Source organism: Labeo rohita, chromosome 22, assembly GCF_022985175.1.
Source record: "Labeo rohita strain BAU-BD-2019 chromosome 22, IGBB_LRoh.1.0, whole genome shotgun sequence".
NCBI classification, from domain to species: Eukaryota; Metazoa; Chordata; class Actinopteri; order Cypriniformes; family Cyprinidae; genus Labeo; species Labeo rohita.
Window position 1 is genome coordinate 37,818,784 of NC_066890.1, and position 14,700 is coordinate 37,833,483.

Genomic DNA, 14,700 nt, shown 5'->3' on the forward strand with positions numbered 1-14,700 from the left:
CACCAAATCCATCTAGATAACTTTTACTTTTTACTTGATTATAAATATTATGTTACATAATTATATAGAAAGTAATAACATATGCTTTGATTAATGCATCATATTTTTTTTTTCTACACAAATTGTCTTTTTTAGTTAGACTGTATTATTGCAATATTACATTATTTTGTAATTCGTAATATAATGTACTTTCATTAATTAGCATACTTTGCCTTTAATATTTACATTTTAGCACTTTATATTTTATTCAAATATTTTAATATATATATATTTTTTTAATATAGTATCTAATATACAGTAAATGTAATATTATAACAAATTAAAATGATTTAAAAATAAAAAAATATATATATTTAAAGTGCATGGTATTCATGTTATGTAACTTATTACATAATTAGTCAGCATTTTATGGCATGTTATGAAACAGCGGTGCTTTTAAAAAGCTTTCTTACAGTGTAAAGCACAAGAATGATCCAGAAAACTTTTAAAATGTAAAAAGTAAAGAAGAAAAGACCTGTATCATGCCTTTATAATTAGCCTATTTTAATTTATTATTACTATTATTGTTATTACTAGTAGTAGTAGTAGTATATTAAACTATATACACAGTATTACATATTATATTAAATGTCTTAATTTTAAAACTAAATTTTACTTACGCACTGAAGTGCTCAGTAACTATAAATCACTCGTTGAAATGTATTTCAACAAAACATTACGCAAAGTGATATTTACGCATACATAATAACCCACATAACGGTTTATTTGGAGATTTAGGACAACCACATACAGGTAAACCAACAAAAGCATTACGCGAATAAATAAACTGTTACGAAACCTGTTTTATCATGTCACTCTCTTTAAACTTCAAAGCAGCAGAGCGCCATCCAGCGCGTTTTCGCTGCACAACGTCATGACGCACGGCGCAGCGGAATGACGTCAACAACGGTCGACGGCGCTGCTCTTTATTGTGTTTACCAGCCGTTCAGATCGTCCAAAGATACCTCAGATATGTAGTAGGAAATGATTGATGTTAGTTCTTTGTAATATTATGGAGTGGTCGATGATTTAGAGACATTTTTGGGAGACTGATTTCAGCGAAAATGAACAAAGGTTGGCTGGAGTTAGAAAGTGACCCGGGTGAGTCTCTAAATAAACATGTATTCATATAATACCATTGTATGTTCGCTAATAATCATGTTACTGTTCATAAAATATGCTGTAAGTTAACATGTCATCTCGCAATATAGTAGTTCCGCGTAGTATCGCTTTTGTTATATTTATAGTTGAACTGAATGCGTATGAGAAGTCAACATACTTATTTTAACTACTAGTTCTTATAATATAATACTTTACCTCATAGTTTGTTTTCTGATGTGTCTTGTTCTCTTTCAGGGTTGTTTACACTCCTGGTGGAGGACTTTGGTGAGTTGATCTGTTTGGCACAGATATGTTTTTGTGGTGTCGTGTAAATATGAGTGACTGGTTGAATGTGATGGAAATATACATAGTATTACATGAATATGCCAAAATGAATACATGTGGGAAGAGTGATGTATGTTGCTTATGTTTGGACGCAGGTGTGAAGGGTGTTCAGGTGGAGGAGATCTATGATCTTCAGAGCAAATGTCAAAGGTGGCATTTTTTAAGTCTGTATATTAATATTTATTAACTATTATTAATTTGTTAACAATATTAATATATATTTTTTTAAAAGTATTTCGTTTTATTTTGAGTTTTGTATACATACAGACATATATTAATGTCATTCAAATCAATGTGTATTTAATTTTATTTTAATCACAATTTACCTGTTTGCCATTTTAAGCCTTACACTTCTATTTCTAAAATAATAATCAAATATGTGACCCTGGACCACAAAACCAGTCTTAAGTCGCTGGAGTATATTTGTAGAAATAGCCAAAAAATACATTGTGTGGGTCAAAATTATTGATTTAACTTTTATGACAAAAATCATTAGGAAATTAAGTACGGATCATGTTCCATTAAGATATGTTGTAAAATTCCTATTGTAAATATATCAAAACTTAATCTTAGTTTAGTAATATGCAATGTTAAGAACTTTATTTGGATACATTTAAAGGTGATTTTCTCAATATTTAGATTTTTTTTGCACCGTCAGATTCCAGATTTTCAAATAGTTGTATCTCGGCCAAATATTGTTCTATCATAGCAAACCATTCATCGATGGAAAGCTTATTTATTCAGCTTACAGATAATGTATAAATCTCAATTTGGAAAAATTGACCCTTATGACTGGTTTTGTGATCCAGGGTCACATATTGTTTATTGTGTAACAATTTAAATATTAATTGTATTATATTTATATCTGTTAATTCTGAGTCTGTATATTGTATATTTATTAAGTAATATTAATTTCCTAATAATTTAAATAATAATTATATATTTTGTTTTTAACATTTTTCACTTTTATTTTGTTTTCATCTATCTATCTATATATCTATCTATCTATCTATCTATCTCTTTTTGCCATTGTAAGCTCTATACTGCTATTTATAAAATAAGAATTATTAAAATAATATTAATTGTGTAACCGTTTAAATATAAATTTTTAATATATCTCTTTATTAGATTTATGAAGTAATATTAATTTGCTAATTTAAATGTTAATTGTAAAATAATTTGTTTTTGTTAACATGTGTCACTTAATTTGTTCTTAATTCTTTTTTTTCTATCATTTTTCATACATTTTTGCCATTTTAAGCTGTGTATTTATATTTATAAAGAAATTAATAAAATAATATTAAAGTAACAATTTGTTTAAACATTAATTTTGATATATATGTTTTAGTAAACTTAAAATTTTAAACTTAAAATTTTAAGTTTGTATATTTTGTATTATATTTACAAAGTAATATTCATTTTCTAATAATTAAAATTTTAATTGTAAATTAGTTCATTTTTGCTAACAAAAACTAATTAAAAGTGAAATATAAATGTATCTTATCTATATATATAAATGTGTGTGTATATATATATATATATATAAAAGTGTAATATTTTGTCAGTTTACGTTTATGCAATTTAAGCTGTAAATCTCTATTTATAAAATATTTATAATATTTATAAAATAAAAATTATTTAAATTGTGTACCAATTTATTTAAATATAAATTGTATTATATATATTATATATTTATTATATATTACATATTAATTTCTTAATAATTTAAATATTAATTTTATTGTTTTGTTTTTTAACGTTTCACTTTTAATTTGTGTTTATAATTTGTTTCTCTCTCTCTTCATTTAATCAATCTATCTATCTATCTACTATCTTTAATATTTTATCACACAATTTACCTTTTTGCCATTTTAAGCTGTATATTTCTATTCATAAAATAATGATTATTTAAAAAAAATAATGGTAGTTGTGTAACAGTTTGTTTAAATATTAATTTTAACGTATATCTTTGTCAATTTTAAGTCTGTATATTATATATTATATTTATAAAGTAATAATAATTTCCTAATAATTTGAATACTGATTTTAAATGATTTCGTTTTTTACATATATTTTACTTTCAATTTGTTCTTGTAATCTATCTATCTATAATATTTTATTGTTTATATGATTTTTCTGAAGCTGTCTTTTTCTTCTTCTCAGTCCTGTATATGGCTTCATCTTCCTCTTCAAATGGATCGAGGAGCGAAGATCTCGGCGTAAGGTCTCCACGCAGGTGGACGAAACCTCCGTTATCGATGACGAGATTGTTAACGACATGTTTTTTGCTCACCAAGTGAGTCCCTATTGATTTAGTTTATTTATTTTTAAATGTGCAGTTATTACATTTCTACAGTCTGTTTGTCGATTGTTGTGTGCAGTTGATACCGAACTCCTGTGCCACTCACGCTCTTCTGAGTGTGCTTCTGAACTGCAGCGGGGTAGAGCTGGGAACGACTCTGAGCCGTATGAAGGCTTTCACCAAGGGCTTCAGTCCTGAGGTCAGTTACATGCATAAAGATCATTTTTGGACACTTGAAGGGACAGTTCACCCAAAAATGAACATTCTGTTATCATTACTCACTCCTCAAGTTGTTCCAAACCTAACTTACTTTCTGCTGTTGAACACAAAAGAAGATATGTTGGTAACCAAATTGTTGACAATAGCCATCGACTTCCATAGTATGGAATTAGGCCATGCTTAAGAATGTCTGAATGACCTGTTTTAAAGTACATCTGTATTTTTTTGATTTATCAGAGTAAAGGTTACGCCATTGGAAACGCTCCTGAGCTGGCAAAAGCCCACAACAGCCATGCCAGGTAGAGACAAGCTTTAATATTACTCACTGTCCTGCTTTTACAGATTTTGTTGTGGTCTAAATCTGCTGTTTTTGCCTCGTTTCCTTGTAGACCTGAGCCGCGGCACCTGCCGGAGAAACAGAACGGCATCAGCGCCGTGCGGACGATGGAGGCGTTTCACTTCGTCAGTTACGTGCCAATCAAAGACCGGCTGTTTGAGCTCGACGGGCTAAAGGCATATCCTATTGACCACGGTGAGAACTTAATGTCAGTAAAACTGTTTTTGGTGAGTTTGAGGAGACGAGAAGATTACACAAACCTGTCTGTTTTCCTCAGGGCCGTGGGGCGAGGAAGAAGAGTGGACTGATAAAGCTAGACGGGTCATAATGGTGCGAATAGGACTGGCCACTGCTGGGTAAGAGTGAGATTGAGATCAATATTCACATCTTTGGCTCCAGAAGGAAGAACGATGCATTAAGAGCCGGGGGGGGGGGGTGAAAACTTTTTAACAAAAATGAAGGTGTGTACATTTTTCTTATTTTGCCTAAATATAATTTTTCCATTTAGTACTGCCCTTCAGACACTACAGAAGATACTTACTTGTTTCCCAGAAGACAAAATAAGTTAAATTTACCCTGATCTTCAAATTCCAAAAGTTTTCACCCCTCTTAATGCATTGCGTTTCCTTCTGGAGCATCAGTGAGCATTTGAACCTTCTGTAATAGTTGCATATGAGTCCCTCAATTGTCCTCAGTGTGAAAAGATGGATCTCAAAATCATACAGTCATTGTTGGAAAGGGTTCAAATACAAAGAAATGCTGGAAAACCAAAGAATTTGTGGGACCTGAGGGATTTTTTTGCAGAACAGCAGGCAGTTTAACTGTTCAGGATAAACAAGGGACTCATTAACAAAATAAATTCAACTATTATTATCTCTTGTGGACTATATGTAAATGTCTTATTTTGGTAAAATAATGAACATTTTGCAGATTCTGAAAGAGGATGTAAACTTTTGACCTCAGCTGCATAGAACAAATTACATTAGATATATTCTTTCTAAAATATTTGTCTTCTCGTTCCTCAGAGAGCCCTACCATGACATCCGGTTCAATCTCATGGCAGTGGTTCCGGATCGCAGGATAAAATACGAGTCCAGGCTGGAGATCCTGAAACGGAACAGGCAGATCATTCTGGAAGGGCTCCAGCAGGTTAGGGAGAAGAAAGTAAGTACAAACTTTTGGAGTATCATTCTGTGAATGATTTTTCTATGTGCTGAAGTCAGTTGTAAATGTCTCTGTATACCAATGTACGTGCTACAGGTCATTCGGATGACCCAACAAGAATCAGGCCAGGATCGAAAGCAACAAGACTCCTCCTCTTCAGAAGACACGCCTCCTGTTGTTAAAAAGGAGGAGGGGCAAGACACACCCGTATCTTTGTGTGCAGAGCAGGCCACGCCCACAGGTACTCTATTTGAATTTAAAGAAGTTTGAATGTTTTACACGTACATTTAAAACTTACATTATCTTACATTATCCCAAATGTTTCGAAGAATGTTTAAATCCAATGAAATACGCCATTTTAACTAGTGTAACGGACCATGTCATTGTGTCACTTGCAAATGATGTCACACAACCTTGATTTTCCAGATTATTTGGTAGAAAACATCAAAACCCCAAAGACACTTTAATATATTATGCACTTAATTAGACAGGTGACGAACGCAAAGAGTAGCATAGCGTCCTCGTTTCGCTTCCACGGCTTTCAGCCCCGCCCTGCTTTATACTACAGTGACCTTAATAAGTCTTTAATACATTAACTCATCCATGAACATGATTTCTGCCTGTCATCAAGCTACGCCTTAGTTTCTTTGTTTGTTTTGAATATGTGCCCTCTAGCAGTGAAAACATACATATTGTGCCTTTAAAGGAAAAGTCCACTTCCAGAACAAAAATTTACAGATAATGTACTTACCCCCTTTGTCATCCAAGATGTTCATGTCTTTCTTTCTTCAGTCGTAAACAAATTATGTTTTTTGAGGAAAACATTTCAGGAATTTTCTCCATATAATGGACTGCTATGGTGCCCTTTGTTTGAACTTCCAAAATGTAGTTTAGATGCAGCTTCAAACAATCCCAAATGCAGTTGTGAACATTCCCAGCCGAGGAAAAAGGGTCTTATGTAGCGTAACGATTGGTTCTTTTTTATAAAAATAATACAATTTAAATACTTTTGAATGTCAAACGCTCGTCTTGTATTGCTCTGCCTGAACTGTTTTGTTCTGGTTCATGACAGTTAGGGTATGTCAAAAAATTCCCATCTCATGTTCTCCTTCAACTTCAAAATCACCCTATATCGCTGTTTTACCTTTTTTGTTGAGGGTGTTTGATCTTCTTTGCATGTTCACTTTGCAAAGACTGGGTCGGTACTTCTGCAGCGATGTAGGATGATTTTGAAATGATTTTTGAAGTTGAGGGAGAAAATACGATTGGAGTTTTTCAACGTACCCTAACTGTCTTGAACAGGAAAACACAGAATTCAGGTAGAGCAAGACAAGTATTTAAATGGTATTTTTTTTTTAAAGTAAAATAACCGATCACTTCACTAGATAAGACTCTTCTTCCTTCGAACAATCGCATTTGGGATTGTTCGAAGCTGCATTTAAACTGCATTTTGGAAGTTCAAACTCAGGGCACCATAGCAGTCCATTATATGGAGAAAAATGCTGAAATGTTTCCCTCAAAAAACATAATTTCTTTATGGCTGAAGAAAGAAAGACATGAACATCTTGGATGACAAGGTGGTGAGTACCAAGGCTATTATAGTTTTGGATTTCTAAATTTGTTTTATTTCAATATCGTTTTCAAATTTGCAACAAAATTTAGTTTCGTTTTTATTAGTTTCATTAATAATTTTGTTCGTTTTAGTTTCTTTTTTATTTTGTGAACACATTTCTGTTTAGTTTTTATATAGTTTCGTTTAAGTTTTACTTTTAGTAATCACTTCCAGAGCGCAGGCCAAAGAAATATTTCTTATTGATGCAAATGTCTAGTGACAAAATTAAAGCATGCCGAGATTGATTAGATGGTAAAAGATACAAATAAAAACAAAAATGGCGCAGTCATGCGTTTTTACTCCATAAATCTACAGTTGTGCTTATCTATTTAAAAGCACTAGACTGAATAAATGTGTTGTGATATTTAATATAAAAATAAATATAACATGTTTATATTAGGCCTGGATGTCTTTTATCTTATTTAACCACAATCATGATACTCTAACTGTCGTGTTAATTTTCCCGTGAACATACGCACATAAAGCATAAAGGGGACTAAAGAAATTCAATAATAATGGCGGAGCCTCAACACTGCCACTGAAATAAATGACCACTTAGGGAGTGCGTCTTGCTCGCTTTCTGTAACCTAGGTATATATTTTATAAGTTTCGTTTTTAATGCTTCTATAAAAGACCAATGGCCACGTATACACTGTTCAAGAAGAGACGATGGCATTTAACAGTAAATGTCATGTTTTAATATGTTCTTTTCGTTTATGAAAACTTATAAGTGTGTATTTTATGCATTTGTTCAGCTTGGCAGATTGTTCAAAAGATGTAGGCAAAAGTTTTTATTATTTACAAGAAGGATGCACATTCTCTTTTTTTTTATTGCGCTGCTTGTCTATTTTCCAACTTAGATGGCCTATTTTGGTTTGATTGTTTGTGTTACGTGAGAAAATAAATCATGTTAACTGATGCAGTAGCCTAGTTTTAATGCACGTGCAGTTCAGATCGTGGTCTTTATGTCAAATGGGTCGGATACAGAATTAGTGCTGCTGTTGGATAACGGGTCGGGTGTTCTGTTAACCAGGCTATTGCGGCTGCTGGTTTACCAAACGGGAACCGTGGAGGACTATGCTTCCCGTCTCTTGGTCAGATAAACTCATGTGCATGATGCGCCATTTATAGTTATTTCCATAAACCGGCTGCCACACAGCTAATATGTTTTTCCGCCACAGGTTGAGTAAAATTACTAAAACGATTATTTATTTTTGATAATTATTATTTTATTTCAGTTCGTTTTTCGATAACTGTTGCTAGTTTCGTTTCATTTCAGTTTTTCTTTTTTTTTGACGTTTTTATTTTATTTCAGTTTACGAAAATGTTTTTTGATGGATCGTTTTCGTCTTAGTTTTAGTTTTCATTTACGAAAATAACCTTGGTGAGTACATTATCTGTAATTTTTTGTTCTGGAAGTGGACCTTTAAGCATTATTCAGTAATGTAGGGATTCAAGAATTGAACCTAAAACATCTCCCATGACACTTCAGAAACTCAGGAAGGTGCCGCCGCTCTCCCAAGTCCCGCTGGAAAAGTCAGACCCATGGCTAAACCTGCCACCTTGCCAACAGGGGCTGCTCCACCACCAGCCCCTCTACCTGTTCCCAGCCCGAACCCCAATCCCATCGTCCAGCGTCTGCCAGCCTTCCTGGACAACCACAACTACGCCAAGTCCCCCATGCAGGTAAGTTCGGTTACGTTTTAGGATGTCCGTAATAGTTAGCATGAGCTGTGCTTTCATTCTGTAAGCTCGTTGATTGACAGGAAGAGGAGGATCTTGCTGCGGGTGTGGGTCGCTCACGCCTACCTGGCCCACCTCAGCCCCCTTATTCTGATGACGAGGATGACGATGATGACGAAGAGGAGGAGTGCAGCACTGCAGGTGCCACAAGCAGGTAAAAAAACTATTAAACATATTTAATGTGTTCTTGCAGTGGTAACAAACCTCCAGTACTCAAGAGGGCGATAGAGTTCCTTTAGTGGCCCTTATAACGCAATGACATGTTCGCACTTAAATAGAGTACGTTTTGGACCGTCACTGGTTGTCTGTATGATCAGCAGGGTCCGAAGAAAGGTTGGTCTACGTGCACGCACCATGGGCCGCAGTGGAGTGGGTGCGGTTGCGGCAATGGAGGGTCAGCTAGCACTCAGCGTTTTAGCCGAGAAACTCAAAAAGGAAGTCCAAAGGAAGGACTCCATTGCAACAACTGGTTCCACAGCTCTGAATGTACGTACCGAGGGTCGCACGGGTGGGATCAGCATCACCTCGGCCTGCCAGCCGTCGCCCACGCCCAGTAACGAAAGCACGGATACGGCCTCAGAAATCGGCAGTGCGTTCAACTCGCCGCTGCGCTCGCCCGCGAGATCGCAAGCAGCTACGCGTCCCTCTAGCCCCGTGGTGCCCCACTTGAGTCGTGTGCTGTTTGGAGAAGAGGAGGGGCTGCTCAGGTTGGACGCCCGACACAATCGAGCCGTCCGGGACTTGGGGGCGCTGGTGAGCTCCACGGCGCTGCGACTGCAAGAGGATGGCGTCTTAATGGCCTTGCCACCTACAGGTACTTGTTCACGTTCAAAACAATGAGATTTTAACTAGTGCTGTGAAAATTAGAGGCGATTCAGTTTTACAGTTTAACATCGTTAAAAATATTTAACGCAGGGGTGGGGCTAGGGTTGGCCATCCCACTCACAACTGCTGCTTCTGTCTATGCTAGCTCTCAATAATACTATAAAGTTGAATGGCTATAGTCAATGTTAAATATTAGAAAAAAAAAAATTCCTAGAGACATCGGTAATACTGGTATCAGTGATACCCAAAATGTTTAACAAATCTTAAAAATGTATAGTTTTATGTTGTTTCTACATTAATTTGAAGATTGAATGTAAAATTATTGTAATGTAAAAGTATATTAAACTTTAATGTTAGGGGCAATTAATTACGATTAGTTTAGAAAAATGTGTGATTAATTAGTTCATTTTAAAAAATTGATTGACACTAGTTTTAACATGTTTCTACATTAATTTAAAGATTGAATGTGAAATTATAGCAATATAAAAAATATTTAAAAACTTTAATGTTAGGTGAGATTAATCGCGATTAATTTAAAAAATGTGGGTAATTCGGGTTTTTTCAGTCGACAACACTAATTTTAACTTTTTATTTCTAAATTAATTTGAAGATTGAATGTGAAATTATAACAGTATAAAAGTATATTTAAAAACTTTAATGTTAGGTGCAATTAATCGCGATTAATTGGTTAATTAAAAAAAAAAACGATTGACAGCACTAATTTTAACATGTTTGTACATTAATTTGAAGATTGAATGTGACATTGCAATGTTAAAGTATATTTAAAAACTTGAATGTTAGGTTTAATCATGATTAATTGTGATTAATTCAGAAAAATGAGATTAATTAGTTAATTTTTTAATTGATTTACAGCACCAATTTTAACTTGTTATTTCTACATTAATTTGGAGATTGAATATTGAATTATAGCAATATGAAAGTATTTTTAAAAACTTTAATGTTAGGTGGGATTAATTGCGATTAATCGTGATTAATCGATCAACAGCACTAATTTTAACATGTTGTTTCTACATTAATTTGAAGATTGTAAAATATTGCAATATAAAAACTTGAATGTTAGGTTGGATTAATCGCAATTAATTCAGAAAAATGTAATTAATTAGTTAATTTATAAAATTAGTTGACAGCACTAAATTTAACAGTTGAAATATCTTTCGTACTCCTTTGCACACTGGTTTGGATAACCTCAATCTCATTTGACAGAAACAGTGGAAGGGGTAAAGAAAACAGGCGGTGTGGAGAAGAAAGAAAAAGAAGAGACGACTGGTCCAGGAGGACAGGAGGAAGTGAAGGAAGGACCATCGGTGGAGATGAAACAGGAGGACGTCAAAGAGTCAGCAGATGTCAAACCGAACAAGGAGAACCTGCCGTCCACCAATGCTGAAACCAGCACCAAACCTCATGGAGAAAAATACACTCCTAAAGTAAGACACTACCGACACTAGAGCGATGTTTGTTATGAGTTAGCGATGCAGCTTTCTATAAACTTAAGGGTTTCTGTCTCACAGGAGTTGCTGGCTTTGCTGAAGTACGTGGAAGCGGACATTGCCAACTATGAAGTGTGTTTGAAAGAAGAAGTGGAGAAAAGGAAAAAGTATAAGGTAAGTAAAGGGTTTCCTTGCGAACAAGAAAATGATTTCACAGGACTTCCCAAAAAGACTTTTTTTTTGGTCCATTTTCAGATCGATGACCAAAGGAGGACTCATAACTATGATGAATTCATCTGCACCTTCATATCAATGCTGGCACAAGAAGGTAAAAAGTGTTCTTTCTTTCGTGGAATTCAAAATAAGATGTTTTCGAGAATCCTTATGTGCCACAAAAATGGCAGCATGAACGTTCAGCTGAACGTCTCCTTTTGTGTCCCACAAAAGAAAGTAAGTCTAATAGGTTCCCAACCATGTAGCCCTTCCAACACCGCACATGATCTTCTTCATCAAACACACCTGATTCAGGTCATCAGCTCATTAGTAGACCTGAAATGGGTGTGTCAGACAAAGGAGATGTTCAAAAAGTGCAGGACATCTTTGAATGCTTTAATCAAATGTCCTTTTGCTGTTTTGTAGGTATGTTGGCCAGTCTGGTGGAGCAGAACATCTCTGTGCGTCGCAGACAAGGCGTGAGCATTGGCCGTCTCCACAAGCAACGCAAACCTGACCGGCGGAAACGCTCACGACCATACAAAGCCAAGCGCCAGTAAATGCTTAAGGAGAACCGAATGGCAGCAGTTTGACAACTCAGTCTTTCTCAAACATGATGAATGATACCAAACACCTCATTGACAGTGTTAGATGCTGATTAAAATGTAGTTTTCAAGCTTTGTTTGACATAATAAACTGCCTAAGTTCATCACCACTTCCAAAGCATACTGGTGATGCTCGGAAGATGTTTAAAGATACTGAACCATGTTTCATGTTGCCATTACGTCATGTACTGTATAAAACCAACAATCATTGGAGCGCCATATTGGGAAAATGAGCATCTTGACCCAAAAATCTAGTCAAGGTGCTACCAAAGATAACAGCGCTCCAAATCCACTCAAACAGTGCAGGGTATGTCTGTTGTTAACAAATGGACCAGTCGCCAATCTGGATGGGATTCTAGAGATACGCTTTTCGAATTTCACCGCTGTTTTGTTCGTAAGAATAACAGACTAAAAGGATCCAAGATGTTTTAAGACTATAAACTTGAGTTGGTTTGTGAATGTGTATTGGTTTATTTCGCTGCAAGAGTTATGTGTTTTGGTTAAATTTAACTTGTTTTTGACGAGAGTTTTTGTTGGTAAGGATTGGGCCAGTGGGTTTAGCCTCAGGCATGTTCTGTTTGTTTGTACATATGTATTTGTGTATTATCCGATGTCTGTCAGAGCTAAACATTGAAATAAATGTTTCGAAGTACACTGGTGGCCTTTGTTTCGGTTTGCGGAAAAGACTAGTCTTAATCACTGTTGGGGAAAGTCACTTTCAAAATGCATTAAAATTTGGCGTTGCTCCATGAAAATCTAATTACGTTACATAGTTACTTTTTATGGAAAGCACTGCGTTACATTACTTTTGCATTACTTTTTAAATCTGGGCAGGGCTTGCTTCTTTGTTTTTAATATAAAACAATTCTAATGTAAAAGCCCTTTTACACCAAAAGTGAAATGAATTCACCTCAGTCTGAAAGAAAAGTACATTTATGCAGGAGATCACTCTTCAGCTATTAAAAAAATGAAGCACAAATGTTAGTTTATCTAAAGTAATTTTTGCTTACGATTGCGTATGATTGATAGTGTTGGGTTCAAGTCCACCTAAGTCGAGTCGGAATCAAGTCCACAATGAGCCGAGTCAGACTCAAGTCCGAGACGAGTCCAAGTCCAAGGAAACACTGCTGTTTGTCAGTATCTTAACATTGTTTTAACCCAGGGGTGCCCAAAATCGGTCCTGGAGGGCTGGTGTCCTACAGAGTTTAGCTCCAGACCCAATCAGACACACCTGAACCAGCTAATCAAGCTCATACTAGGCATACTAGGCAGAAACCCCCTGGCAGGTGTGTTAAGGCAAGTTGGAGCTAAACCAAGGACCAGGACCGAGTTTGGGCACCCCTGTTTTTAACCTTTACAACTGGAAAAACGCAATGTCAATTGAAATGTAAGAAAAGCAAACCTCTAGTGGATCTTGCCATTTTGATTTTTGATTTCACGACATCTCAAAATTAGCGTCCATGCTCTGCTTAACAAACTTAAAGTCATGTGACAGAAGTTTTGGTTGACTTATGCTGACATATTTCAGAGTGAAACCAGTTTTAAAATGTGATAAATTGTAGGGCAGGACTTGACTTTATTCATTGATATAGTAAATGTATAAATTCAAGGGTGGGGGTAAAGGAGTAGGTATCTTGGTGAATTTTGACCTGAACCCTTTAACTGTCACTCCCATTTTGGAACACAGACAAAAGTGCACTATCCAGACTTAAATTTTTATAACTCATGAATGAAAACATTTTGTAATATGATTTTGATGTACATTTTCTGTGGTAATGCAATGTCTGATTTTAAAATGCCCTTCAAAGGATGAATTTTGAGATTTTTGAACTGATATATGATTTCTAAAGTGTGATATGGAAAAAGGCAACAAAGAAAGTCTTTTGTAGGTCAAAACTCATGTTATGATGTAAATGTTTTAAGTTACCATCTTGACACATATTAATCTATTACTTTTCCTACATACTTTGTAACACAAAATATGGTAAAATATCATTTAGGAGTCTTAGACCTCTCCGACGATGTATAGTTTGTCATGATTAGATTAGGATTTATTTGTAATATGATGAAGTAAACTTCTCACTGAGTGGACGGTGACAATTAAAGGGTTTAAGAGCAGAAAATGCACCTCTTTTATTTCTGATTGTGGCTGTGTTTTTTGGGTTTTATATGACTTTTTTCTTGGTCTTTACAATGGCACACACTTTGTAAAAAGCCCTACGTATACTTTCCATAAACCACAGCAAACACACCTGTTTTATTTTTGAATGCATTTATAGTTACATTAATTACAATACATTACATTATATAAAGAAAAATTGATGATGTGCCATTGAATTACTAGAAAATCATGCACACCCAAGGTGGTTTTAGACCCATTAAAACTATTGCTGCAAAGATGTTAGAAAAATTATTTTTCTTTCAAGCTAGAAACTGCCATCATGTTTAAAATAGAAAAATAATTCAATACAGAAAAAACTAATCAACTAATGTAAGTAAAACATTCTCAAGCTTACTGAAGACAAGTAAACACTCTAAGTAGGTCTATTACGTACAAACAAACGAATAAATAAATAAATTAATCAAAAATACAAATGAAATAATATTTTTAAAGATAGTATTTTTTAAAAAAATAGTTTTTTTACGTAAGTCTATCTAAAGGCTATTACAGAAACAGAAACAGACTACAGACATTTCTTGAAGTAATAAATGTTAAAATAAAACACTGCAAAATCTTCACTGTGTAC

General features: G+C 34.6%; 1 protein-coding gene across 3 annotated transcripts; it reads left to right on the forward strand.

Annotated features, from left to right (window-relative positions):
- The first annotated feature begins 914 nt into the window (after positions 1-914).
- Positions 915-12,607, forward strand: bap1 (BRCA1 associated protein-1 (ubiquitin carboxy-terminal hydrolase)). Of its 3 annotated transcripts, none has more exons than XM_051095101.1 (17): positions 915-1,140; positions 1,396-1,425; positions 1,581-1,635; positions 3,649-3,781; positions 3,867-3,986; positions 4,244-4,305; positions 4,396-4,538; positions 4,621-4,699; positions 5,369-5,507; positions 5,604-5,748; positions 8,612-8,805; positions 8,886-9,016; positions 9,180-9,676; positions 10,918-11,132; positions 11,217-11,309; positions 11,391-11,463; positions 11,775-12,607. In XM_051095101.1, the coding sequence occupies exons 1-17, from the start codon at positions 1,104-1,106 to the stop codon at positions 11,906-11,908; spliced, it is 2,280 nt and encodes a 759-aa protein (XP_050951058.1). In that variant the 5' UTR covers positions 915-1,103; the 3' UTR covers positions 11,909-12,607. The 3 variants fall into 3 exon arrangements, with proteins under 3 accessions (XP_050951058.1, XP_050951054.1, XP_050951057.1); XM_051095097.1 differs by having other exon boundaries at positions 917-1,140; positions 10,912-11,132; XM_051095100.1 differs by having other exon boundaries at positions 917-1,140; positions 9,183-9,676; positions 10,912-11,132.
- Positions 12,608-14,700: the final 2,093 nt, after the last annotated feature.

Excerpts from the sequence above, each read along its gene's own strand:
- bap1 (XM_051095097.1), top strand. The coding sequence starts at position 1,104 with ATGAACAAAGGTTGGCTGGAGTTAGAAAGTGACCCGG. Across the intron at positions 1,141-1,395 it reads GGAGTTAGAAAGTGACCCGG|GGTTGTTTACACTCCTGGTG; the intron begins GTGAGTCTCTAA and ends GTTCTCTTTCAG. Across the intron at positions 8,806-8,885 it reads ACGCCAAGTCCCCCATGCAG|GAAGAGGAGGATCTTGCTGC; the intron begins GTAAGTTCGGTT and ends GTTGATTGACAG.